Below are 27984 nucleotides of genomic sequence, written 5' to 3'. Positions count from 1 at the left end.
AAATAATACCAACGTAAAGGGAAACGGGCTCCACCACCAGAGGAAGGGTTTGGGAGTGCAGGGCGGGGCTTAGGGGAAGGGGTGGAGCTTGGCCCTGGCTAGAGCTGACGCTGGGGGCGGTACCAGCGGCCGCGCGGCCGCGGCGTGGCCCCGCCCCCAAAGTTGGCGCGAGATCCGAACGTCGGCGGAGGCTGTTGTGGCAGTTCCCCGAGACGGCTGGAGTTTCTACCCCGTGTCGGGTTGGCTTGCCTCCTCAGCGGGCATGAGGCGCGGAGACCCCGAGGAGGAGGCCTGCGGGGTATGGCTGGACGCGGCGGCGCTGAAGAGGCGGAAAGTGCAGGTGGGACGCTGGGGAGCGAAAGGGTGTTTGGGGGACGGTGAGGTGATGGAAGTGAAGTCGGAGGAGACTGAGAAAGGAGCCGCTTTGGGAATTCGGAGACAAGGGGGAGTGGAGCCTGAAGAAGGGTGAAGAATGGAGTTTGGGGAGGGCGGAGAGAAAATGGGGGCGGAAGAAGATCACAGGGAATGGGGATCTGGGACAGCAGGTTTCGAAGTGTGTGTCGGGGCGGGTGGGAAGAAAGTTCGCTCCGAGGAGTCTGATCGGGCAGCGGACTCCGGAGGAACTCGGGGTCCCCGCAAGGGCTTCTCCGCAGGAGCGCTGGGGGATTCTCATCCTGCGGGGCCGCCAGGGTGCAGGCCATCTACCTGCGGGGACCGGGAAATTCAGGGGAGAAACAGAAGAGACGGGATGGGGAACTGGCGTAATATTTATTGAGCACCCACCGGGTGCCAGATACACTATTAAGCACTTAATATGCATTGTATGTATCATCACATGTATGGGAATGAGGAAACTGAGGTTGAGTAACTAAACCAGGTGCGCCCGAATAGGAAGGGTTGGAAATCACACCCAGGTTTGTCACGTATACAAAGTCTGTGTTAGTGATTACAAAGGAACTAACATGAGATAGTCTTTAATGTTTATTGAGCATTTTATACTCTGCATTGTGTTAAGTATTTCAGATATGTTCTCTTGTTTGGTGCAACTCTGTGTGGTAGATAGAAGAATAATAGCCATGTGGTCCATGAAAACTGCAGCTGAAAACGCTCAAGGCTCTAAGTCTTAGGCGGAAGACAAGAAATGCACTTTGTTGCGGTAGTGCATGCTTTACTAATGGTAGGTACTCACAAAAAATCAGTGAAGTAGATACTGCCGTAATTTTTGCTTACGGATGAAAAACTGAGGCTGCAATTGAGACATTTACACAAGTAAGCAGGGGTTCAAGCCCAGTTCTCACCGCTGCAAAGGCCAGTGCTGTTACGCTCTACGAGACAGGATATAGGCCCAGATGGTTGTTTTGAGGGAAATGTGATTTGGGAGGTGAGATTATTGTGATGTGGAATTAACGAGGAAGATTTAACTGAGCAGGTGGGAAGGGATTTGAGATTAGGCAGGTTGCTGAATTTGGATAGTTCGGGCAATAATCTCAAGACCAGGTGGTTAATCTACAGTAAACCATGAATGATGGTCTTTTCTGTGGGTGGCTGCAACTTGGCTGAGTACTGTTAAAAAAGCATCTTACAACTAAAGTCATTTTTGAGAAATAACAAATGAACCACCTGCTCTAATTTTTTAAACTTAATGTTTTTGTGATAGGGGATACATTTCACATAGTACATAATTTGTAGTAAAGGATCTCCCTAATACTCCTAACCCTCCTGCCGCATGTCAGAGGCCACGACTTCCTTGTGTATCCTTCCAGAGATGCTCTGTGTACCTACCTACAAGCAAATGCACATCTTCTAAATAGGAGCATATTATTCATTGTTCTGCAGTTTGCCTTCTCACTTATTCCATATTATGGATCATTTTATATGCATTCATAAAGAGCCATTATTTTTAAACACTATATAGTATTCCATTACATGAAGTAGTATCCCTTAATACGACAGTATTGTCTTCGTCTGCTCTAGTAAGAACTTTCTCCTGTTCTGCAGATGGCCACATTGTCACTGTGCTCACACGGCCTTCCCTTGGTGCAAGCTGTGGGAAGAGAGAGATGGGGGGAGAGAGAAGATACAGGCATGCCTCGGTTTTATTGTGCTTTGCTTTATTGTACTTCACAAATGTTGCAGTTTTTACAAATTGAAGGCAAGATCTTCTAGCAAAAAGATTACAATTTGCTTAATTGTGATGCTCACTTTATTGAGGTGGTCTGGAAGCCGTTTAAACAAAAATTTGAACTTCCACAGCTGAAAAAGTCTTTTTAAAAGAAAAGATTTATTGGGTCATTGCTAGCAAGAAAAAATGGCCATGTCCTGGGGCATGAAGTCAAAACCACCAGCAGCAGTGCCAGGTGGAATAGGTAACATGTCTGTCCTCCTGGAGTTGGCAAGAGTTTTTATACGTCAAGTAGGAGGGAGAAAGATGTAAATTGTTTTGAAAGAATTTAAATTGACTGTACAGATAAAGGGAGTGCGAGGAGGGAGTTGGGCTGGTTCTGGGGTAGGCACAGAGTCTGTGAGGAAGACGTGTTTGCTCCTTTGGATCGGCAGGCAACAGTCCGGAAGAAATTCGTGCATGCGCAGTATGTGATGGCTCCTGGTCTTCAGTGGCACCTGGCTAGTCTCTTATTTGGATAATGGCAGAAATAGCCACCTGGAAGTTAATTCAAAGTTCCAGCACACACTCAGGAATGTAAGCAGCCTTGTTGGTTTTTGCTCTGCAGTTGTTAACTGATTAATCCCTTCTTATCTCTTCCTGCCACTCTGATGTGCTATTATTTAAGTTAGGATTTCTCAGAATATTTTCCTTGTCAAACCAAACCCTCAATATCTCTGAGGAATGCCTGTAGATAGATCCGTGTGTGCTTGGCTTGAGGGACACCAGGAAGGCCAGTACAGCTGGAGCAGGGTGAGGCAGAGGAGAGTAGATGAGATTTAAAAGGTGTAAGAGGGCAAATGAGGCCAGATTGTGCCTGTGCGGTTGACGCTTCGATATAGGAATTTTTGGAGGAAACAGTTCAGTCCATAGCAAGTCTGTATATACATTTATTTACCAGTTCTTTATTGAAAAAAAGTTATCTCTAATCTTTTGCTATTAAAAACACTTGTGATGCCCTGGCTGGAGTAGCTCAGTGGATTGAGTGCCGGCCTGTGAACCAGTGGGTTGCTGGTTTGATTCCCAGTCAGGGCACATGCCTTGGTTGCAGGCCAGGTCCCCAGTGTGGGGTGCGTAAGAGGCAACCACACACTGATGTTTCTCTCCCTCCCTTTTTCTCTCCCTTCCCTCTCTAAAAATAAATAAATAAAATCTTTTTTAAAGAGAGAGAGAGAGAGACAGAGATATCAATGTGCAGTTGCTGGGGGTCATGGCCTGCAACCCAGGTATGTACCCTGACTGGGAATCGAACCTGCGACACTTTGGTTCGCAGCCCGTGCTCAATCCACTGAGCTACACCAGCCAGGAAACCTTTTTTAAAAAATTCATAATATCAAGTTTTGGGAAGTCCTTTGCCCATTTTGTAGTTGATTGGTTGGTTGTTTTTTTTTGCTGAGTTGTAGGAGTTCTTTATATATTCTGTGTATTAATCCCTTATCAGATAATATGATTTACAAATATTTTCTCCCATTCTATATGTTATCTTTTTACTTTCTTGATAGTGTCCATGGAGACACAAAAGATTTTAATTTTTAAAAACTTTTTTTAAGATTTTATTTATTTATTTTTAGAGAGAGGGAAAGGGAAGGAAAAAGGGAGAAACATCAGTATGTGGTTGCCTCTAATGCCCCCGGGGACCTGTCCCAACACACAGGCACATTCCCTGACTGGAAATCGAACCAACGACTCTTTGGTTTGCAGGCTGGCACTCAATCCACTGAGCCACACCAGCTAGGGCTGTATTTTCTTTCAAATATTAGTTCACAGATTGATGTGGACCCCAGCTCGTGGGGTCCATGTCATTATGGGTGAAAGTGAGACATTCACACAGATTACCAAGTCCTGGGGGGACTTACCAAGTCCCCCCTTGGGGGAAAGGGACCAAGTGGCCACTCTCTCAAGGGGAGAGCGCCCCACCTTCCTGCCCGAGCAGGCTTTTATTAGGAACACAGATACAGTTTGTTGATTACAGTCTTGCAGGGTAGATCAAATGAATAGATAGCTTTCAAAGGGCCGACAGGGCTCATGCTGAGTTTGGGGTTTTATCACTTAAGAGCTACAGGACCTAAAAGCCTAGTTTCGTTTCCTGCCCGTGTGTGCCTTCATATTCTAATTCAAGAGCATCCTCAGCAAGCAGGTCTCACAGGATCTTGCATATTTTATGTCCCAGGTCTAATTACTCCAGGGGTCCACCGACTCTGGTCTGGACTGCACCGTCCCTTGTTATATCCACAGGCCTGAGTCGGGCAGAGGAGACAGAGGCAGCCGAAGACTTGGATTTCTCACAACCAGAACAAGGACTCAGGCTTTCGTCAAAGCTGAGGGTGCAGGGGTCGATGTCGATCACTCCCTCATTTCCACAGCCCCCTGAGTCTCTTCCCTGGGGGCTTTTCCCAGGTAGTCGTGCCTATCTTAGGGTCATTCTCTTCAGAGAATTGTCACCCGTCATTGACTACCCACCAAGCAATGGGAGCCAGGCATAGAGCAGGCAGTGCTCATGCCAGGGAAATAAGTTTATCTCTTTAGTGTCTCCTGGTTCAGAGGTCTCTCACTCAGCCTTATGCACGGGGTGGGGGGGTCACAGCTCCCTGAGACCAGGCAGGGCGGACCCCAACAATAGATTACTTTCTTAACTTGTTAGATTACTGTGGGAGAAAAACTGTCACGGTTTCAGTGGGTGACCCTCTCATTCTAGCTGTTTTTTGGGCCTTATGTGTGACATCAGTTTTACAGCGACAGGAACTCAGCTTGCTCACAGTATTAGAAAAGCCATAGTGTTTTCTGACAGCTTTGTTGATGTTCAAAATATGGTGAGTAGGTACACACAAAACAGACAGGAATGTGTCCTTTCTATATGTCTACCTTCTTTGTAAAATATTCATTGAATTGAGTACTTAACTGTGTTAAGCAAGTTGTGTGGAGGATAGAAGAGAAGTGAATGAAATGTTGATCCTAGGGTTTGTAGGATATCTTAAAATACCAAATGATAAATGTCAAGTTCAGAAGAGGAAGAGGTCTCATATGGCTGTGGGAATCAGGAATGCTTGGGGGTAAGCTGAGGAATATGTAGTATTACAGAATTGAGTGTGAAAAGGCCCTTTTATGTGAAGCACAGAAGTGAGGAAGGTGGAGGCCGTAAGAGGGGTTGGCATCTAGCAGAGTATAATGTTACAGGGTACACGAAGGGTCTGGTAATGGGGGAAAAGGTAACCTGGAATGTGAATGTGTGCAGCTAAGAGTCCACCCTTTATGCTGTAGGTAGCAGAGCATCTGTTGATAGAACAATGTTATGGTATGGTCATAGTTGTTCTTTAAGAAGATTGATCTGGCCCTGGCTTGTGTGGCTCAGTGGTTTGAGTGCTGGCCTGTGAACCAAAGGGTTGCAATGGTTCGATTCCCAGTCAGGGCACATGCCTGGGTTGCGGGCCAGGTCCCCAGTTGGGGGCATGAGAGGCAACCACACATTGATGTTTCTCTCTCTCTCTTTCTCCCTCCCTTCCCCTTGCTCTATAAATAAATGAATGAACAAATAAACAAACGAATAAACAAATAAATATTTGTTAAAAACCTGCTTGGACTATTACATATAGAAAAGTGATTAGATAAATGGCTCAGTGGATTGAGTGCCAGCCTGTGAACCTAAAGGTCACCAGTTTGATTCCCACTAGGGCACGTGCCTAGGTTGTAGGCCAGGTCCTCAGTTCGGGGTATGTGAGAAGCAACCTATCCGTGTATCTCTCACACATTGACGTTTCTCTCCCTCTCTCTCTCTCTCTCTCCCTCTCTCTAAAAATAAATAAATATATAAAATCTTAGAAAAAGAAGAAGATTGATCTGTATGTGGGTCTGATCGAAACAGGTAGTGAATGGGAGCCTGCCCAGTTAAGAGAGTATGGTAATAGACTAGGCAGGGGTTTATGAAATCCTGAACTAGGGTAATGTATTACTTGTTTTGCAGGTTTGGAGAGTTTGAAGTAAGGTTTGAATTAAAACTTTGTTACTAATTTAACAGAGCTTATTTATGTTGTTGGAGATGAATAGGATCCTGACAGCTTTTCTTGGTCAGACTCCTTAAATAGTTTTCCTTAGGACATACTTTTTTTTTTTTTTTTACTCTTTAAAATAGATTTTATTTACTTATTTGAGAGGGGAGGGAGGGAGAAAAAGGAGATGAGAACTATAGACGTGTGAGAGAAACACTCATTAGTTGGCTCCCCTTTGCATCTTGACCAGGGACTGAACCTGCAACTCAGCCATGTCCCCCAACCCAGAATCCTTTGCTTTGCCAGAGGACCCCCAACCGAGCCACACAGTCAGGGTTGTTATTTATCGATAAGTTTAAGTCCTCGAGGGGTACAGCGTTACATGGGTTCTGTGTCCAATGGCCTTAGCAGGAAGGTTGCTTCAGAATGTAGCACGAACCAGCCACTGTTTCCATGCGCACCAGTTACCTTTCCCCAGATGATTCTGGTTTTGTTTTGTTTACCACCAGGAGTCACTGTGTTCTTTGCTTTGTACACATGAGCACATCTCTTTCCTAGATAGAATTCAGTTTCATCTCGAGCATAAACACCTTCAATTTTAAAGAGAGCTGTGTGTTCCCTCTGGTTCCGGAGACCAGCAAAGGTGGCCTTGGACCACAGCCTCCCAGACACATTTGTTGTTGTAGAAGTCCTGTTCCTGGCAGGCACCACAGGCTTCAAGATGGCAAAAAAGGGGACATCCCTTTTTTATATATATATTTTTTATTGATTATGCTATTACAGTTGTCCCATTTTCCCCCTTTCACTCCCCTCCACCCTGCACACCCCTTCCCACCCACATTCCCCCACTTTAGTTCATGTTCATGGGTCGTACACGTAAGCTGTTTGGCTCCTACACTTCCTATACTATTCTTACCCTCCCCCTGTCTATTTTCTACCTGCCATCTATGCTACTTATTCTCTGTACCTTTTCCCCCTCTCTCCTCCTCCCACCCCCCTGTTAATAACCCTCCATGTGATCTCCATTTCTGTGTTTCTGTTCCTGTTCTAGTTGTTTGCTTAGTTTCTTTTGGTTTTGCTTTAGGTGTGGTTGTTAATAATTGTGAGTTTGCTGTCATTTTACTGTACATGTTTTTTATGTTCTTTTTCTTGGATAAATCCCTTTAACATTTCATATAATAAGAGCTTGGTGATGATGAACTCCTTTAACTTGACCTTATCTGAGAAGCACCTTATCTGCCCTTCCATTCTAAATGAAAGCTTAGCTGGATAGAGTAATCTGGGATGTAGGTCCTTGCCCTTCATGACTTGGAATACTTCTTTCCAGCCCCTTCTTGCCTGCAAGGTCTCTTTTGAGAAATCAGCTGACAGTCTTATGAGCACTCCTTTGTAGGTAACTGTCTCCTTTTCTCTTGCTGCTTCTAGGATCCTCTCCTTATCTTTAATCTTGGCTAATGTAATTATGATGTGCCTTGGTGTGTTCCTCCTTGGGTCCAACTTCTTTGGGGCTCTCTGAGCTTCCTGGACTTCCTCGAAGTCTATTTTCTTTACCAGATTGGGGAAGTTCTCCTTCATTATTTGTCCAAATAAGTTTTCAACTTCCTGATCTTCCTGTTCTCCTTCTGGTACCCCATAATTCAGATGTTGGAACGTTTCAAGATGTCCTGGAGGTTCCTAAGCCTCTCCTCATTTTTTTTGAATTTTTGTTTCTTCATTCTTTTCTGTTTAGATGTTTCTTTCTTCCTTCTGGTCCACACCATTGATTTGAGTCCCAGTTTTCTTCCCATCACTGTTGGTTCCCTGTACATTTTCCTTTATTTCACTTAATGTAGCCTTCATTTTTTCCTCTAATTTTCGACCAAATTCAACCAATTCTGTGAGCATCCTGAATACTAGTGCTTTGAACTGTGCATCTGATAGGTTGGCTACCTCTTCGTCACTTAGTTGTACTTTTTTTGGAGCTTTGATCTGTTCTTTCATTTGGGCCATTTTTTTTGTCTTGACGCACCTGTTATGTAGTGAGGGGCAGAGCCTTAGGTATTCACCTGGCGGGGGGTAACCCACGTCGCTGGGTTGTGAGGCTGTGTGTGGGACAGAGGTCCAAGAGGGAACAATGGTGCTTTCTTTGCTCTCTGCCAGTTTGCAGTCACTTCCCCTGTTACCCACAAGCAGACTGGGCCCTTCTGGTGCTGATTTCTGGTGGGTGCACTTGTATATGTTCTAGGACCCTGTGGGTCTCTCCTGTGAGGCTGGGAGTTTCTCCCGCTGCTGCCGCAACCCCCACAGGTGTTTTCAATTGGTGGTTTGAGGCTTTATTTCCCTGCGCTGGGGCTCTGGGTTGCTCAGTCTGTCCCGCTACCCAGTTTCGTCTGGTTTAGCTGTGAATGTGGGACCGCCCAGTCTGCCAGCCACCTTGTGCCGTGCCCCTCCACAATCTGCCACTTCGCTGGGTCTACCAGCCACAGCTTTTCCACCAGCCCTCTCTGCCCTGGCTGCTGGTCTCTGCCCTGGCTGCCCATCTCTGCCCCTCCTACCGGTCTGGATGAATGTGTCTTCTTTAACTCCTTGGTTGTTGGACTTCCATACAGTTCAATTTTCTGTCAGTTCTGGTGGTTTTTTGTTTTTAAATTGTTGTTGTCCTTTTGGTTGTGTGAGGAGGCACAGTGTGTCTACCTACGCCTCCATCTTGGCCGGAAGTCCAGGGGACACCTTTATTAGGTAGCGTCACCCTTTTAGCGTGACTTGATGAGGCATGTTAGTGACTGGTTGGAAAAGGTTTTTGTCCAAAATGTCATCAAATTAGTGCTGTAAGAGACTGAGGAGGAAGGGGGGACTTGGTGAAGGTGCTGTCAGTGATACTGTCAGTGGGAAGAGATGAGTATGGGTCCTGAGAAGCATAAAGGAAGAGATAGCATGGCTTAAAGAATGAAACCCATACATTTGTGTATACCAAAGCTACATTAGTTTATATGGAGAGTATAAATTCATACACAAATTCAAAACCAGAGTCACCATTATGGAAAAAAAGGAAGTTGGATCAAATTATGTATTAGACTTGTATTGAAGGCCACATGAATCATTAAACAAGGAATTAAATTGGTTTGAAAGCAGAACTTTAAGGCAAGTTTACAGGTAAATGATCAGAAAAGATAAAGAGAATGAGGGCTAAACTGAATTTAAGTGCTATGGAAGAATGAAACCATTTTCTAATAGTAAAAGGGGTGAAGTTTATGATCTCAGATCTGCTTTGATACTTTGTGGAGTATAAGGGTCACACTTTTGGGATGATTTGCAGCCCTCCCACCTCCCAAAAAAGGCATCACTCTCTGTAGGAATACATAGTTGTAGGAAGTCAGTTTTTCCTCCTACCACTCTGAAAGAAGAAGACTTGATGGGGCCATGAATGTGGTACACCAAAGAACTAGAGATTCTCTGATTTGGAGGGAATATGTTTCTTCAGATTAGGTTGGTTAGGGCGTTCTTATAGGGCAAGAAGAGTTAATACCTAGGCTGTGGCTCACTAAGGGATTTGGTCCTATAGGAGTCCTATGCCTGTTAGGCTTTCTTATGCTGTGTTCCGTACACACTGGGGCCGCCTGTACTTTGAGGCAGGGGGAATCTGCTGAAGGACTTTGTGCCTGGGCCCTTCTCAGTTCCTTGTGATCTGATCTTAGTCTTAACATTCCACTGAGAGAAATGTAGATCCTTGAAGCCGTGGGTCTTCTAAGAGAGCTACAGCTGGGGCAATACCACTCATGACGTCACTCTGAGCTAAGGAATGAGCATCCCTTCTATTCCTCCTGAGTACGGTCAACTTGGTAGCCAAGCTTTATTCCTGGATGTTTTGCTAACTAAGGTCTTACTGCTTATCATTTGATAATCTGGAGTTTTCCTTAAGTCTCTATGGGATTTAGCACACTTGTAGTAATTTAAATAACTATTTTTTTTCCCCTTAAGCTATAAGCTTTACCAGGGCAGAAACAGTCTATTTTATTCATCACTGTATTCTCATTTTTAGCATATAGGTGCTCAAATACTTGTTGGAATATTAACTCACATTATTTCACCTATCTAGAATGAGTATCTCATAAAATTTAGTATTTGCTCAGGCTTCCTTGTAGCATGGCAGCCAGGTTCCAATAGTGAGCATCTGAAGAAAGCAAGGCAGAAGTGCAGAGCATTTTTATGACTTAGTCTGGGAAATCATGTGTGTTAGTTCTGTATCATACTTTGTCAGGCAGTGACAGTTCTTCTCAAGTTCAGGGTGAGGGAGTATGGATCTCACTGCTTGATGAGAGGAGTGGCAAGCTCACATAAGAAGAGCATGAGAAATGAAAGATCCTGTGTTGGCCATCTTTGACAAAGAGAGTCTTTTGGAGTTTGTAGTTTTTGTCAAATTTGGAAAATTGCCATAATTTCTTCAAATATATTTTGTCCTCATCTGCCTTGATTTTGGAATTCTAGGAATGCTTGATAGCCTACAGATCATTGAAACTTTTATTCTTTTCAATTTTCCTCTTTTTGCTTCATTTTTAATAGTTTATATTATTACCTTCAGATCGACTGTTATTTTCTTATGTAGTCTCTAATTTGTTATTAAACCCATCTTGTGAATTTGTCATATCTTTTATTTCTCTTATTTTCGTATTTTCCTTTAAATCCTTGAATATATTTATAGCAATTAAGGTCTGCTAATTCTGTCATCCCTGATATTTCTGAGTCTGCTTCTTTCGATTCCCATTACCCCCGAACTGTGGATCTTTTCCTTCTTCTTCACATATCTAGTAATTTTTATTGTATGCTAGCATCTTCAGTGCTACGTTTTTAGGTGTCTGGATTTTGTTGTCTTTAAAGAATACTGAAATTTGTTTAGGTAGGTAGTTACTTGCTAATCAGCTTGCTACTTTAAATGCTTTTAAGTTTTGTTCAGACAAGGTTGGAATCGCTTTTGCTCTAGGGCTAGGTTAGCTTTAAGGCTAAGGGGTGACCCTTCTGAGAACTCTCCTGAACGTCGCTGATATTCAAGGAGGTCTCTCTACTCTGGCCGCAAGCCAGCCTTGTGTGACTTGATGGGATTATTTAGTTTACAATCCTGGCATTTCTTTCTTTTAAAGATTTTATTTATTTTTAGAGAGGGGGGAAGGGAGGAAGAAAGAGGTAGAGAAACATCAATGTGTGGTTGCCTTGCATGCCCCCTACTGGGGACCTGGCCTGTAACCCAGGCATGTGCCCTGATCAGGAATGGAACCCGCAGCCCTTTGGTTCACAGGCCGGCAGTCAATCCACTGAGCCACACCAGCCAGGGCACATCCTGGCATTTCTTTGTCCGGCCCCATGGGGTATCACCTAACACATGTGTAGGTTAGTATTCATAATAGATAGAAGGGGGGGATTTCTTTGTAGATTTCTGGATATATTTGTCTGTGCTGCAAATCCCAGCCACCTCAGCTTCCTCAAATTCCGATCTCAATTTACTCCATTCATCAAGACTGCAGCGCTCTGCCTGGTACTCTGCATTGCAGTCTGGAAAGTACTTCCAAGCGGAAAGCTAGTGATCACAGGACCCCCTTTGTTTTCTTTCTCAGAAATTCTTTCCAGGAATCACCGTCCTGCACTGTTAATCCACTGTCTGTAATCAGTTGTTTCATGTAATTTACCCAGTTTTCTAGATTTGTATGTTAGAAGGGGGACCTCTGTACCAGTATTAGAAGTCAAAGTATGAATTTTAAGTCCAGGATTTCTTTCTTCTTTTAACCACTTAAATTTTTGGTTTGCAAATGGAAACATGAAATGGAGTTAGCTTTGGGCTAGCATTAGTAATTTCGGTCCAGGTTTCACACCTGTTTCTAACTTGCATGAATATTGGCAAACCTCATTTTTTCTTTGACTTTTACAGACAGACTGAATTGAATACAACCCTATTCTCCCTACTTCTCAGGCATTTCATAACAAGCAAATAGAAACAAAAACAAATCTCACTAAATAAGGGTGATAAAAGCTGACAATTCCAAAACCTCTCTGGACCGTCTTCCAATTCATACTGTAAAGTACAACATACAGGGGCCTGAAATGAAAGTGTGGTAAGACTGATGCTGAAACTATTGAAATGCATCAACTGCTGCTAATGGAGAATCACTGTCTTTAACTGTAAATTCCTCCTTGGAATCCCTTCAACAAATCAACAACAGGCTGTTTATTTAGTCAGCCTGACTGGTTTCCACAAGGAAGAAGAAAGACAGGGCTGTAGTTGGAATGTGTGATTCCTGAGAAAAACACATCATTGATACGGCAGGAAATGGTGGAAGACGATGTCCAGCAAAAAGTACCTAGGAAGCAGGATCTGAGTGGATCCCAAAGGGTCCACTGCGGGGGCAGTCACTGATGTTGATTGAATTTCTCCTGTCTGGCTGCTGTTTTGATATTAGTAAGTTCTATTATTCTTTTTTCTCTCCATTTTCAGACACATTTAATCAAGTCAAGCACCAGAATGCTAACGCTCTTCCCTGGAGAGAGAAGGGCTAAGATCTCGTTTACTGAGAGAACTCCGCCTGCAGGCGTTCGGCAGACCAGCATTGCCTCCTTCTTCGCCTTGCAGCCAGGTATGGCGACCTGTCTGGGAGCGCCCAGAAAGTAAAAAGGAGTGCGCTTTTTTCATGCTAGAATGAACGTTTATAAGTGGTGACACCAGGGCATTGTGTTAAAATAGCTTACCTATTAGAAGTTATAAAACATAAGAAATCGTCATGAAAATCAATATAAGATTTGTCTGTGAAAGTTATCACATTGAAAAGCAATATATACATGCTTTTACAAACATACTTTTCTGGTTCTGTTTTGCTCAGTCTAGTATTAAATATTCATATTCCCTGTCAGCACAGCGAGGAAAGGTATACTGGGGAGTTGAGGGTATACATGGGAGCTCACCTTCAGTTAGGTGTGTGTCTTGGATTGGTCACAATGAGGAGTCTGTGTAAGATTAATTGATATTTTTATATAAAGCTTCTCAAATTATTTGAGGTTCATCGATGCCTTTTTTCTTAGAAAGGTTGGCATTAAAGCTGGCTTGGGTCTCATCGTCCTTGGACAGTTCTTTGTTTCCCTGCCCCACTCCAGGGGACCAGCTGACTGAGAGCAGGCTGGGGCTCAGGGAGCAAGGTTCCTGCTAGTAGGAGGGTGTTGGAAGGAGAGCTCTCACTCTCGTGTGATTCCCAGGGTTTCTTTGCATAAACCTCCAAAATGCACTCTCCCTACCCAAACAAAAAACGCTTTTTGCTTTAACAAGGACAGACTTTACAAAAACATTTTACAAATTTCAAATTCTGGTCTGTTCTACAGTCTATATAGAATTCTTAGGCAAAACTGAGAACTCTCACAAAGCATAGTTTCTGCAGTATAATTCTTAGAGGAGAGGAAATTGGTAATTCAGCTTTGTTTATAATCAGGTCTTCATATAATTTGGTGGGGGGTGAATTCCATAGCATTAGTCCTTAAGGCAGAACAGGGTACGTTCCACACCTGGTAAAACTGGTAGGCTGGACACTAACAGTTGTTTATTATTGCCCTTCCTGCTGCTTGATTTTAGCATCTGTCTTTACTCTTTACCATGAAATATTGGGGAGTGGGAAACCTATGTTCTTCACACTGTCACCAGAAGGTTTCTTAGAGTTAGAATGGTTAATATCCTTGAGGGCTTACGAAAACAGTGTATTGAGCATGTTTCTCAAAGGATAAATCCCGCAGTAATATTTGGCGAGGGTCACTAGCAGAAAGCAAATTAAATGAAAGACAAAAGCAAAATTGATGTGCCCTCTTGTTACACAAATCCCACATAACGAAAACTCAGCTGGAAAAGTAGGCTGTGGTCTGATTATATGTCATGTTTGACTTTATTAGGTAGGTCGTGGGAACCATCCCTATATTGGAGTAGGGGAATATATAAGATCTGTGTTTTAGAAGATCATTCAGGCGAGAACAGAGAGACTGAAAGCAGGAAGCTCAGCTACAAAAAGTATGTAAAGAGCCTAAAACCCCTGCACTAGGTAGTGATAGTAGCTGATAATGGTTTCAGAAAGAGCCAGCTAAATTCTGCTCAGGGAACAGTTTTCCTGCAAAATAATATTTGTTCGTGTCTGTTTTACTAGGAAAGACAAATGGTGGTGATGAGAGGAATGTTTCATCTCATGTAGAAAGTCAGACCAGCAGACAGTGTAAGAAAGATGCAACCCAGCTAGACCATCCGATCCAGGGCCTGGGGGGTGATTGCATGGCACCCCCTTTAGCCACTTCAACCCCTGCAGACATCCAGGAAGTTGGACTTTCTCCTCAGTCCCTCCAGGCTTCTGGTCAACACAGAATGGGAGCGCCAGTCTTGGCTGAGTCTTTGTTCCAGCCTGATACCTTAGTCTGTGCTGGAGAGAAGCAAGACTCACTGGCTTGTTCCTTCACCCCGGACTTGGAATGTTCTTACATGCTGGACCAGAAGGAGGGAGAGAAGGATTCTTCCTGGAAAAGGGAATGGCTTCGTGGATCTAAGAAAAAGAACTGTCAGGGTACAGAGAGATGCAGTGAACCCCCTTGGGGCAAGGGCCATCAGCCCTGGGACAAGTCTGAATTGGTGAAGGTGTCTGCCCAAGAAAATAGGCAGGCCCCTGCCCTCGTTCAAACATATAGGGATTCCTGGAGTGGAGAAGAGGCAGAAGCAGTGAAACAAAGTTCTTATCTTGTTCCTGTGTTTTCCTGGGACAGTGAAAAGAATGACAGGGACTCCTGGAGTCAGCTCTTCACTGAGGATTCTCAGGGCCAGCGGGTCATCGCCCACAACTCGAGAGCTCCTTTCCGAGAGATAACCAACAGCCAGAACCAGGGCTTAGGGCACTTTTCCCGCAGCTCTGGGGCTCAGTGCCAGGCCAGGCCCGCTCAGCTAAGTCTGCAGCCTGATTTGCTCTTTACCCAGGACTCTGAGGGCAATCAAGTTATCAGGCATCGAGTCTAAATGTCTTTCAGGGTTTGCTTTTAAAAATATTTTCAGGAGGGGTTTTGGGAGTATGTCTGTGTTTTGGTAAGGGGGAAGTGTGTGTTGAAGCTGTTATTGAGCTTTTTCTTTGTGTAAATCAGGTGGTGACACCCGAGACAATATGGTTGGCATCACGCCTTTTCCTAAATTAGGGGTGGTCGGTAAATCCTCTGCACAAAGCTGTGGTAAGCACCAGGGAGGCGGGGCAGGGCCTCATCCCTCCACCACAGAGCCTGTTACACAGCCTGCAGCGAGCCACCGTTCTGCCCGTTCAGATGCGTCACTGAGACATCGCCTCTTACAGACAGACGTGTCTACTTTTAGTCTCTGGCTGTAATCATACTTACTGGACCTAAGCTTGGGACCATTCTTCCTGACACTTTGAGTGGCAAGTCACAGCTCCCTGACCTGGGTGTACAGGGGCAGGGGGATAGAGAGGTAGAGGGTAGAATGATGACAGTGTAATTTTAAATTTTATTTTTGTGATAACTTTACAGCATTTAAAAGTTATATGTTCTGTTTAAACATCTCCCTTAAAAAGCTTGGGCTAGATAACAATGTAGATGTGACTACATCACTCTTCTACTATAAAGTGGGAGAGAACTCCCTTTGTAAAACTGAGTCCAAATAAATGACTGTTTACAAAGCTGGCTCTGATGGTAATTAAAACATTACCAATTTTATTTTTGAAAAAGGAACTTTTTAATGTTCTGTGCTGTCATTGCTGTGGGTCCAAACTCAAAGGAATGTAACTTGACCTGTGTTCTACCCAAGATCTTACCCATCGGGTAGCAGTTCCCCGTGATTTGGGTGTGGAACCTAAGAGGCTCCTAGGGGGCAAGCTTGCAAGTTATAAGATGGAACTGCTTTGAGAGCTTAGGACAAAACCTCCACAGAAAGAGACAAAGCCAGGGTCCTGTTAATGAAAGTACACATACTATAAAATCAACAGGAACCCTATACCTGCGGGGGACACCGGGGGATAACTCAGAAATGGACACAGCAGATGCAGTATCTCTGCAAATCCTTCCTTTAATGTCAGGTAGTGCTTCAACCCGAACACACACAATACATATCGTAGAGAAAGGGACCTGAGGGTGTCTGAGTCATGCATGGTGTGGGTACAAACCTTGTCCCAATGCAAAGGAGAAGTCAAGGGCCTGCAAGAAAGATGGTATTCTCCTCCCCCTCCCCATTTCTCTTTTCTGCTGGGCTTAAACTAAAGTCCACAGAAGAGCAAGAGCTCAGTCAGTGGAACCAATGAGGCCCCAGGGCCTTGGAGGGTAGATTTGGTTGTACAGTATTACAAAATATATTTAAGAAAAAAACAGCCCAGGCCTCCCAGAAGCAGCCCAAACGCCAGCTGGTTCAGAGGCCAGACCTCCACTTCTAGGTGTTGGACAGGGGAGAGGGTGACTGCTGGGCATTGGTGCCAGTATATGATGGAGCAGCATAAGATTTTTTCTGCCCTGTGAACATGTACATAAACATTTAGAGCTCCCTTGGCTTGCTGCAAGGAAGCTCCTGAAAGTGACAGCTGGGTGCAGTGTCCAGTGAGACCAGTTATGGGGTCTAATGCAGTGAAGTCAGTCATTCAGGACCTATTTTCACACAGGGGTGAGGAAAACCCAGCAACGCTGGCTCAGCCTTTAGATTGAAACATTCCAACTTACACATTTACCTGTAACAGGTGTCTCAGCTCAAAAGAGGCCTTAGCTTCCGCTAAGGGTTGAAGTATGGGAAACAATCCAGCTCTTTCAGTCCAAGTTCTAGTTTTTGGCAAGACTGTTGCAGAAAACTTCTAATGGAGAGGCAGAAACATCTGCGGTGAAGAAGGCAGCTATTGAGGATTCCAGGAGCACAAAACTGAGTTTGCAGAGCTGAGTGTTATCAGTTTCCTTTTCTATTGATATCTTCTTCCTTCAGAGCAAACTTCCTCCTTAGAACCTCAGAGATAAGGACAGCAGGGTCCTCCTCCTTCAATAAACTCCGGTTCCTAGAGACACAATAATAATTTATTGAGTATTTACTCTGTCCTGGGGAGTGTTCCCTGTCTTTGAATACGATCTCATTTAATTTGCACAACAATCATCTGAGGCAGGTAGTGTTACAACCCTCTTTTACAAATGAGAGAACTGAAGCACAGAGAGGTTATCTGATTTTCCCAAAGCTACTTAGTAAATGGTGAATCCAGGGTCCAAAACGAAGCTAGCTAGTTGTAGACCTCATTTCTTAACTAGAATGCTTTACTATTTCCTGAGATGGCTGTAAAGTGTAGGCAAAGTAAAGAACCATCAAACCAGTTAGAATTAGCCGGTGGTGGCTAAGCTTCTGCTCCTACCTTTGGTGGGAAGTGACTGATAACTCTTGGCCATTCTGACCTTTATTAGTTCCATGGAAAAAGTTTCCTGAAGATTACCTACTACTGTGTTTCCCCAACAAGAGGGCTGTGAGATTTTTTAAAATGAGATCTAGAATTTGTAGTAAAATGTTCACATCATAAGGGACCTGTGGGAACAAAACCAACTCCAGACTGGGGTAGGTTCCAATTATCTGATATACAACAATGTCCTAGACATCTGGGAAATAGTTGCTTGAAATCCTAGTGGACTTATATGCATGTATACACATCCTCATGAAGGTGTTTTAATAGCCCTTAGGCTATTCATAAGGGTCAAGGTTGACTATTAGACCCTGAAAGCAAAAAACAAGTAACTGCCTTCAGTCTTGGCACATTTTTGTGCCCCTTTGTTGGTGGGGCTACCTTCCCATCCTTAGTCATTAACCCATCTCCACTTATTAACAAGGGACAAAAGATCCCAGGACACAAGTGGGAGGAGGGGCTTGGGTCTAATACAGGGCAAGAGGCAAGTAAAAGAAAATTTGAGAGTCAATCTATGAAACACCAGAAGAGAAAGACTCAAGGCAGCCCCAAAGCAGCAGCTGAATCTGGGAATGCAGGAGACCAAAGAACTGTGGGTATGACTTAGTCCAACCTGGCTGCCGCCGGAGAAGGAATGTGGAAGTTACTTCCGCAAAGGATCAACTACCAGGAAGCAATGAGGGAGCACTTAGCTTTATTCTGTTTTCAAAGGTAAATGGGCCCCTGCACAACAGGCCCTTCCCTTCAATAGGCCCTTCATCAACTCAGGAGAGGGCCCTCACCCCCCCACAAGAGCTTCCTTCTCTGCCCCCAAGAGCTTTTAATCTATATTAACAAATACAGCTGCACATTCTGGCTTCTGGCCTTTGGAGTCTGGATGGCAACCTTCCAAATTTCAATGTCCAGGAACCTGCAGACAAACTCCTCTGGTGTCCATGCAGGTGCTCAGACCACACGTGGAAACACTGAGGTGGTTGCTGCCTCCAGCTGGAGCACTAGGGCTTCCTTGCTAGATGAGCTGCTCAAGTGTAGGTATTTCCCAGACTCCCTCACATTCCCACAAAACAGCTAGAGCTCTACTCCTCACGGGTTGGGCTTAGTAAGTGTGGGGTGTATTTTGAACAAAGATGAGCAATTCTGATTGGCAGCCAGGTTTAGGAACTTCCTATATCTCAAAAAAAAGCCTTGTTCTCAAATCTCTGAAGTTGCAGGGTTAGTTTGCACAATGGACCACTGTATTTGAAAGTAGAAACTCCCAACTTTATGCAGTTCTTCCACAAAAAAATGTCTACCAATTTGAGATACTAATTATGCAACCCTACTTTGAAGTGTGGGGCATGAGGGACACTCACTAGCAGTATGAGAATGGAAGTTGTAAAACCCCTGGGGGACAGAAGTAGGATTAGATGAACCTTGTGAAATTCCTATTAGTCTAACATTTGGTTGGGTTAGATCACTTCAACCAAATCTGAAGTGTTTCTCTTTCCTCAAAACTGGGGTAACACGTGGCCACTACTGAGAACTTGTTATGTAAGTACCGCCTATTAGATCATTGGCTACCAGTGACTTAAATAGCAACTCCCCAGAGCTCCTTATCAAGTACTTACAGATCTTGGCTCTGTTTCATCCGGTGAAAGTCCTTCAGGATTCCCATCATATCTGCAAAGCTGCTGGCCTTGGACAGAGAGACGCAGTCATCCTCTTCAGACGAGCTGCAGGTAGCTTTGTGTTCTTGTTTGCAACATTCAAGGCTGGCAGAACAAAGCAGGGGGACTGATGGAAGCTCGGGGACCTCTACCTCGGTCTCCTCGGTGATGTCACTAATGACAAAGGAAGTTGTAGAGTGGAATGAGGATCCAAAACAAGGTAAGGGAGAAGAGACATTTGAACTTCCTGGAGATAAGAAATCTGGCGTTAATGAAGTCGAAGCTGAAGCTGAAAGAGAAAACAATAGTCATGGATGGACATTGGGGCTAGAATACAGCAGCAGTATCTTCTCATAAGCACTGCCTACCAAACACTCATTTCCTGGGCTGACACCATGACATCCTGGAAGAGCCCAGGACGGAATCTGTAAGCCAGTGGAAGGTTCCTCCACTACCCTTCCCTTTCAGGACTTCAAGAAGATGTAGAAGCACTGGGTTCGTCAGTGTTCCAGGGGAGTACATCCCCCTCTCCCCTGACCCTGCCCTTGGCTCCTAAAAGCTTCCATTCCACAGTGAGCTATGGAGAAACAACCCTGTTTAGGCTGGAACAACAATGACAGGACCAAGGCCTGAATTTGTCCTTTTCTCTAGTTGGGCTAGTGCTTCCGACTACCTTCCTTTGAATACTCTGGATGGAAGAAGCATTCTGCAGCAGAAAACAGAATGGTGATGGCCCCGGTTTCCCAAATTTTAATAGAATTGCCTCTAAGTTTCTAAGAATCCTGCTGGTTTTTCACACATCACTACATTAGCTTGTCTTGCAGATGACAAAAAAGTAGCCAATAAATACGAATGGAAAATTCAAGTGAATTCCTCTATAAAACTGGCATACGAGGGAATTAAATACATGAAGATGTCAAAGAGAACACCGCAATTGTCATGTGTCCTGATAAGGTTTGGAAGCTGAGTTCAACTAGGTGCAAAAAAAAACATGAGGACAAATAAACCCTGAACTTCTTGGGAGATTACACCTATTGGTAGTCCACACCACTGGTGAAAGCAGACTTCCATCCATTCCCAGTCTCTGGTGGAGAGGACAATTGAGAAGACAGGTGCCTAATGGGGATGCTTATTTCTTATATCGCAAAGGGAAGCTGCTGAGGGCTGATGGAAGATGTGATCTTAAAGACACTTGGCAAAGGGTGTTGGTTTCTGTCAGTTCAAAATAATTGACAGAAACCATCCAAGAAGTACTACAGGCTAATCAGGTCTCAAAGCAACCCCAAAGCCCTGGGCCCAAGTCCCCCTGAACCAAGGACCATTTTCTTTACCACTATTCTGTCCAAAGGCCAGGGGGGAGGAACAGCCTGCTATATTCTGGCCCTGACCTGGGGGCACCTACCTGCATCAGCTGCCACTATTTTAGCGATCTGGCTGCGCAGGTGGCTCAGCTCATCCTGCAGCTCTGTGGTGCGGCTTAGGGCTGGCAGGGCTGGCTTCTTCAAGGCCAGGAGCCTCTCCTCAGACCCACGCAGGTTGGGCACCGAGGCATTGCGCTGCATGACAATCAGAGGGCTGGGCTTCCAGGTGTGCCTCAGGGGGCGTGTATCACTCCTGGACCAGGGAAAGACAGGTATATTAGAGCCAGCTGGCCGCGGCACCCCCTCTAAATTCCTTCACCCACTACAAGATTAACAGCCACTCAGAGCCCACTGATCTCCCTGCCATCGCCCTCAGCCTCTCACAGGCACTCCCCCTGCTGCCTGCCACCTCATCTGGGAAGAAGCTCCTCAGCTACCTGACCCGGGCATATGTCTCCTCATCATCTGCAGCGATCCAGGCGATGTCAGCCAGAGTCGGGACTGGGGGCGCGTCCCTCAGACACAGATCAGAGACGTTGGGCAAGGTCTGTAGGGAAGCAAAATTCATGAACAAGTGCATCATGATGAGATAATCAGACTGGACAAAATACAGAGGAGGGGCACCTAATCTACCATTGGGTGTCAGGAAAGCTTCCTAGAGGAGGGAGAGGGGAGTTCTAGGTTGGAAACAGCTTGAATAAGAGGCCAGAAGCAAGAGATTTTGTGGGATTACAAACAGTTCAGCATGGCTGGAATAGAGAAGGAGGGGCGGTGAGGGGAGTTGCAAGAGGTTGGAAAGTCAATCCGGAGCTTTGAGTCTAAGGCAATAGCAAGCCACTAGAAGGTTTTATGTAAGGATTAGATTTTAGATTTTAAAAGATTACTCTGGCCCTGACTGGTGTGGGTCAGTGGGTTGGGTGTCAACTTTCAAAAGGAAAGGTCGCCAGTTCGATTCCTAGTCAGGGCACACGTCTGGTTTGTGGGCCAGGCCCCCAGTTGGGGGTGTGTGAGAGGCAACTGATGTTTTCCTCACACACTGGTGTTCCTCCCTTCCCCCCTCTCTAGAAATAAAGAAATAATTAAATAAAATTAAATAAGTAAATATCTTTACAAATAAAAGATCACTCTGCTGCTGGAACAGATGGGAGCATAGATGGAGGGTGAGCAGTGCAGTTACGAGTCTACTGTTTACTCCAAGCAAAAACAGGGTGCTCTAGAGGAGGGACAGGGCCTGTTTTAATAAAGTTTTATTTGAAAATTTGCACCAGTTTATTATATGTTGTTTGTGGTGCCTTTTAAGCTGTTAACTGCAAAATGAGTAGTTGTAACACTGTTACCACCCACAGCCTAAATGTTTATTATCTGAGCTTTTAAAGAAAAAGGGGTTTTTAGTGGGATGGGCCAGAGCTACCTTGTAGCGGAGGTGACTACGTCTGTGAGCCGCAGGTGGTGGGAATATAGGTACTCGGACATCGATAATCTGTGATATCAACAGGAAGTTTCCTCTGGCTACCTCTTTTCAATACCTTTGTAGCTGACTGGGATTTACTCTGTTAACAGCAATACTGTTTTAAGCCAACTTGATAATTTGAATATTTAAAAACAAGTATACATGATTAATTATACAAAAGGAATAGAGTAAGATTCTTTAAAATAGCCCCTCAACCCTCATGAACAACATCCAGGGTACAGAGAGGCTGAGTGATACTATGTTAAAAATTAAAGGAAAAATTAGGAGGATTCAATTATATTTTGAGTGGGAATGCAAAAAGCAAATACACATAGAGAAAGACCTACACCAAAACATTAAAAGTTACTGTGTCATGACTATATGATTATAGGTCATTGATTTTCCTTTCTCCTTTTATTTCCCATAATTTAATATTTTATATGGGTAGATTAAAAAATAAATCAAGCGTCCCTTAAATAATATTTAAGGTAATTTACAACAAATTCAGGGATACCAGTAATTTCTCAAAAAAACCCCTATACATGAGTTAAATTCAGATGTTCCTGCTATGAACTGTTTGGAAGGCGGATCAGGAGTTGATGGCTCTCGCTTTTAGACAGGGAACCTGGGTCTCACAGGAGTGACGGGATCGTCCACTGACCCAGGAGCTACTGCGAAGGCGGGCCATTTAGGGAAGTTAGAGCACTGCTCTGCTGCTGGCAATTAAATGAGTTTACTGAGCGTATACTATGCTTTACTGCACTTCACAGATGTTGCATTTTTACAAATTGAAGGCAAGACCCTCCATGAGTAAAAAAGATTACAACTGGCTTTAGTGTGATACTTCCTTCATTGTGGCGGTCTGGAACCAAACCTACAGTATCTCTGAGGTATGCCTGTGTTCGCACATACTCCTCCTCTGTGGGAGTATGACTAGCTTTGGTGCCCTTGATTAGCTCTGCCCAGCAGCATCTGGCCAAAGGACTAGAGAGATTGTAACCAAGCGTGGGAGCAACTTCCAAGGTCCCCCATACTCCGTAGCTGTGCTTCCCCTTGTTTCTGATGCTTGAGGCAGCTAGAGACACATCCTACGCGTGCCCTTTAGGCAAGTCTGGGTTACAGGACAGCTTCCCTTCCACTTCCCAACACACACATGCATTTCCAGCCCCATTCCTGACTCTAATACCAGCCCTGACACCACTTCTGACTCCAGATCCAGCTCCTACACAAATTTCGCAGGTCAACATCTAATATACAAATTCATCTCTGTTTCTATAGCCACCCGGACGCACACCTCTTTGGGCATATATTTCTGCTTTTCCTGTGTAGGCAAGAAGCTGAAGTGTTCTGTGTCCCAGCTCCCCAGACACATACCTTAAGCATATAGCCCCAGGCTGGTGCTTAACCATTAGCATTAGTTCTTTGCAGAAGGCAGCTGGGACTAATAAATACTACTTGATTTTCCTTTGCAGAAGGGGTCTCAGAGACACCGGCCAGGGAAGAATCACTACTGCAGAGTGAGTGCTAAAGGCCCTGTAGACAGAGTAAGACCCAAGTAGCCCAGCAAAGGAGTGGCCTGACTTGCCCAGGAAGAAAAGGCTGGGCCTCAGGGAAACTAAAAATAAGTGACTAAGTGGCCAAGTCTTAGGGCTAGTAAAGGGAAGCACAGTTCAGCTCTGAGTCACACACACCACGCAGTGTCCCACGTGGAGACCAGCCAGGGCTGCAGGCAAACACCTCACGGCACAGACCTGGCTAGTCTGGAGATGCGGTTCCGCAAGGGCCCGAGGCCCACTCTCAGAAACTGGACTGCGAGAGCCTGACAAAATCTGAGTCACTCCGCAGAGGCATCAAACAGGGAAGACTGTGCATTTATGAGCAAACTGGAAACCTGACTGTTGTGACAGGTTTGTATGCAATCAGGGAGACACGGTGACCAGGACCCATTCATTCATGGGTCCGCTTACAAAATGAAACAAACAAAATGACCAGGAGATCAACCTGCCTTGGCAATGCCAAGGAGTCGGGCATGGAGCAGCACCATCTTTCCGTACTGAGCCTCTAGTCTCGCTGCTCTCCCAGTGCACTCACCTGAAAGGATGCCCGGGGACATGGCTTCAGGGGCAGGTTGGTCCCGATTCTTCTTACTACACTGCGAGCAGCCCCATGCGGTTTGTTTTGCCAGATTGGGATAGTCTAAAGCAGAGAGAACCACAGCCACAACCTCAGAGATGAGTTCAAGAATGGTCCCCATCCTCTCCCCTGCTCCCCTTGACCAGGTAGACTGGGTTCCTCAATCTCAGGGAGAGGGCACCCTGTGGGAGTAAGTCAAGTCTCATTTATAAGGGAGGACGGGTTTCCCAGTTGTTAACCTTCACCTTGGCAAGCCACCTTAGTGATACCTGCTGCCGCCAAGGCACAGTCAGCGTTGGAAGGGTCCATCCAGTAAAGGGCTGAGAAACTGGCTGGTGTGGGGATCATCTGGGCTTCCCTCCCTTCCCTCTGCACAGAAAGGCACAAAACACTGACTCTTTAACTGCCCCCAAGATCATAGTGGGTTCTGCCTGGTGGAGTGGGTGGAAGGGTTAACTGAAGAGTCTCAGCTTCAGCGGGCCCTGTGCTTGGCCTTCCCCACCACACCACTGCCCTCTGAGGACCCCTTACCACATTGGCTTCCATTCCTGACATTTCAACCAGCTCTTGCACTTGAAGGACGAGGCAGCTTGGGGAGTCGGGAGGCGTGATTCCTTCATATCAGGCCATCTTAAGGAACAGCAGAGTTCCCTCCCTGTGAAACAACCCTCACAGTGGCGACTCGGGTCACCACACGAGCCCACAAAACCGGGCACTGCAGAGCCACGACTGACACCAAGGATTCTTTGACATTTCACAGGGGAGAAAACCAGCCCAGGAAGCTGCCCTCACCCAACAATGGCTCTTCCAAATCCAGACCCTTGAAGGTTCTGTTCCAGACTTATGCATGAGCCTAGACAGTGCTGGACCCCCTCCTGGGGCCCTGGTTTCCTGAGGCCAAACTTCTAAAGCTGAAAGAGAACCCTTTGGTAGTTAAAGGGAAAGGCAAATTGTAGGTACCACCCAAGCCCAACATTCACTCTCTTAAAATTTTTATTTATTGGTTTTTAGAGAGAGAAACATCAATTTGTTATTCTACTTATTTATGCATTCATTGGTTGATTCTTTTATGTGCCCTGACTGGGGATAGAACCTGCAACCTTGGTGAATCAGGATGATGCTCTAACCAACTGAGCTACCCAGCCGGGGCTTCAGCATTCCTTCTTGAGGATGAGATATAAAAGCCCAGCACGGGCCACCCAGCACTGCTGGGCCCCTGACAGGGGGAGAGGTGAAACAGACCACAGAAGAATGGACAGCCTGCTCTAGCCAGTCTCGTCTATTAGGCTACAGGGAAAAGAGCCAAATGCTTTTGTTCTGGCTCAGCCATCTACTGGCTTTGTAGCCACAGGCAAGTCACTTAGCCTTTCCAAGTGTGGGTTCTCCACCTGTAAAAAGAGAACAAGAACAGCTGCCATTGTAGGCTACCTTCAGGATCAATCAGTGAAGTAGGGAGTTTTAAAGGGCTTAATGAACTGTTAAAATGTGACAGATGGGTGAGGTCACTCTTGACTGGATCCTTCACAGCTGCCCTTGCATGGGGAGCAGATGCAATTAGTGAGCCCACTCATCCCCTGGTTCATCAAACGCTAACGCTGCCCACCTCGTGCCGGGCACTGCAGGGGCCATGAAAGAGGAAGTCACAGCCACACTCTGAAGGAACTCACAATCTAGAAGAGAGAGCACCTGAATATATAATTCTAGCCAAGAATACATAATTGTCTTCAGAAAGGCACACCAGGCAGGTGGTCAGATGAATTTAGCCCCCAGCCTCAAGGTCCTGTGGTAGTTCGGAGGGAGGAGGAAGAAAAGCAGTAGCAATAGCACGTGTCCAGGGCAGGATGGTGAGAGACATCTTGGAGGAGCAGAGTACAAGGGGTAAAGATTAACGGGGTCAAGTCATGAGGGCTGGGCATACCCAGGTGAGAGGTACCGTATTTTGCTGTGTATAATGTACACTTTTTGCCCAAATTTTTGAGGGAAGAATAAGAATGCGTCATACATGGGTATAATCCATGTATAATGTGCACAAATCCAAGGGAGCGCATTATACACTGCAAAACATGGGTAGCTAGGAAGCCAGGGGAAGGCTCTGATCAGGGGTGGGCTGGACTACCAACGCAGTGCTTTCTGGAAGCTCTTCCTTGCAGAGTCTCTCACTGCTGGGAGAGGAGAGATCATTCACTTTACAGGGAAGAAAGTTGGAAGGAGGGAAGTTATCACTCACACAAGGAAAGGAAGCTGGAGAGACTGGAGAGACGAAGGAACTGGTCTAAGGTCACTCAGTGGTCATGACAGTAGAAAGCACCTCGAGTATAGTCCAGATCCTGCTGCCTCCCGCACGGGCTCAACTTCTAGGCGCAGACCAAGCCTCTGATCAAAGTCCCTGAGTGCGCCGGGCTCTGTGCCGAACGTCAGCACCTGGCCCAAGTCCCCCGAAACAGTGCTCCCCTCTGCTTCTCACGTTGGTCACTTCCTCCCCGAACTTCACTTCCAAAGACTCAGTTGGGCCCAAGTCTCACACAACAGCCAGAGGGACCTTTCTAGAACACAATGCTAGTCATCTTGTTCCTTTGTTTAAAACCCCTACAGATCCAGACTCCTGCAGGCCCTCCACCACCAGGCCCAACCTCAGCAGACGGAACCCAGCACAGCCCACTATGCCTGCAACCGGGCCCCTGCGCACTTCACAGCCACGCATCCTGCCTTCAGCTTGCCCTTCAGCACCCCGGGGCCATCTTCCAGCCCCTCAACACGCCTGAGGCCCTGTCCACACACAAAACACCTGCACCCCTTTCCCAAAGCTCACTCTTAATCATGCTTCCGAGCTCAGCTCAAGCATCACCTCCCGTTACCCGAGATTCAGGTCCTTTACTGTTCACGCCACGGCACCCCGCCTTTCCTCCATAATTAACTGTGTAAGATGCCATTTGTCCCCAGGGCAGGGACTTCCCTAGGCACAGCACTGCGCCAGCCCGGCCCACAGTAAGCATGTAAACATGCATGCAAACATTGGTCCGATTAAAAAATGAATGAAGAAAAGCAGAGAGCGCCGACTTAGCCCTCACACCTCCCCACCACCTTCACATAGTGTGCTGCCTAGAAGAGCCTCGTCCGTGCCAACGCCGGTCTGTTCTCACCACCCCTGCGCTCCCACAGCCCCTCTCGAGGCTGCTGTCCTGTTTACACACGGTCTCCCGCGGGGGCCGGGCAGGGCAGGGCAGGGCAGGGCCCGGTCTCATCCCTCCCGGGTCCCCTTGGGGGCCGCCCCGCTCAGCGGAACTCTGCCGAGCCAAGAGCTGCGCCCGGAGCCTGTGCGGGGACCTTGCCCGGGACACACCTCCCCTCCCCCGCAACAGCCTGACCCGACAGGGGCAAGGTCGGCCAAGTTCTCGCTGCCGGCCAGGCGGTCCCTAGACCCACAGGCCCGGGGCCAGGCCCCAGAAGGAGCGAGGAGGTGGCAGAGGCGGCCCAGCCCGCTGAGGACCGCGGCCGAAAGGAGAAGCCTACGGTGTAGCTCGGCCACCGCAGCTGGGCGACTCGGCTGAGCAATTACCCCTTGGGGACTCAGTTTCCCCCCCGGCCCAACAAAGCGGACAACAGAAACTCCCACGAGAACGACAGCCAGAACCGGAGTCGCGGGCCCGCACGGCTCCTCCTACGAGACCGCGCCCCCTCCTCCCCAGCGGCGCTCGGTCCTAGTCTCTCACCTAGGACTCCGGCTCCGGGACTCACTCACCTCGCGGCCCCTCCCACCACAGCGGGCCGCCCAGCCTCGGCCGGCCTCACTTCCGCTGGTGGCCTCCGGAAGCAATCCTCTGCAGCTGCGCAGCGGCCGCGCCCCCGCGCGCCCT

The 27984-nt window shown here is 46.3% G+C and overlaps 3 protein-coding genes across 12 annotated transcripts; 1 reads left to right on the top strand and 2 right to left on the bottom strand.

Moving 5' to 3' along the window:
- The first annotated feature begins 163 nt into the window (after positions 1 to 163).
- Positions 164 to 17007, top strand: LOC114496435 (aurora kinase A and ninein interacting protein). 3 transcript variants are annotated; one of them, XM_028511839.2, is made up of 4 exons: positions 164 to 340; positions 12605 to 12743; positions 14286 to 15123; positions 16931 to 17007. In XM_028511839.2, exons 1-4 carry the CDS (start codon positions 263 to 265, stop codon positions 16986 to 16988), a joined length of 1113 nt encoding a protein of 370 aa, XP_028367640.1. In that variant the 5' UTR covers positions 164 to 262; the 3' UTR covers positions 16989 to 17007. The 3 variants fall into 3 exon arrangements, with proteins under 3 accessions (XP_028367640.1, XP_028367641.1, XP_035881432.1); XM_028511840.2 differs by lacking the exon at positions 16931 to 17007 and having other exon boundaries at positions 14286 to 16485; XM_036025539.1 differs by lacking the exons at positions 164 to 340; positions 16931 to 17007 and adding an exon at positions 848 to 1381 and having other exon boundaries at positions 14286 to 16485.
- Positions 6271 to 10498, bottom strand: LOC114496153 (60S ribosomal protein L35a-like). The gene is given in 3 exon segments (XM_036025088.1): positions 6271 to 6585; positions 6588 to 6886; positions 10458 to 10498. Coding segments are annotated over 3 exon segments (426 nt in total). The 3' UTR covers positions 6271 to 6499.
- On the bottom strand, positions 16165 to 27984 carry MTFR1L (mitochondrial fission regulator 1 like). 8 transcript variants are annotated; one of them, XM_028511842.2, is made up of 7 exons: positions 27841 to 27963; positions 24662 to 24785; positions 24089 to 24193; positions 20985 to 21094; positions 20589 to 20800; positions 19148 to 19475; positions 16165 to 17153 (listed from the first exon to the last, which is right to left on the bottom strand). In XM_028511842.2, the coding sequence occupies exons 2-7, from the start codon at positions 24683 to 24685 to the stop codon at positions 17048 to 17050; spliced, it is 885 nt and encodes a 294-aa protein (XP_028367643.1). In that variant the 5' UTR covers positions 24686 to 24785; positions 27841 to 27963; the 3' UTR covers positions 16165 to 17047. The 8 variants fall into 8 exon arrangements, with proteins under 8 accessions (XP_028367643.1, XP_028367644.1, XP_028367645.1 ...); XM_028511843.2 differs by having other exon boundaries at positions 16366 to 17153; positions 27870 to 27984; XM_028511844.2 differs by having other exon boundaries at positions 16366 to 17153; positions 19148 to 19469.

Source organism: Phyllostomus discolor, chromosome 5 (assembly GCF_004126475.2).
Source record: "Phyllostomus discolor isolate MPI-MPIP mPhyDis1 chromosome 5, mPhyDis1.pri.v3, whole genome shotgun sequence".
Lineage (NCBI taxonomy): Eukaryota > Metazoa > Chordata > Mammalia > Chiroptera > Phyllostomidae > Phyllostomus > Phyllostomus discolor.
The sequence above is the reverse complement of the archived record's forward strand: the minus strand, read 5'-3'. Positions and strand labels throughout refer to the sequence as shown.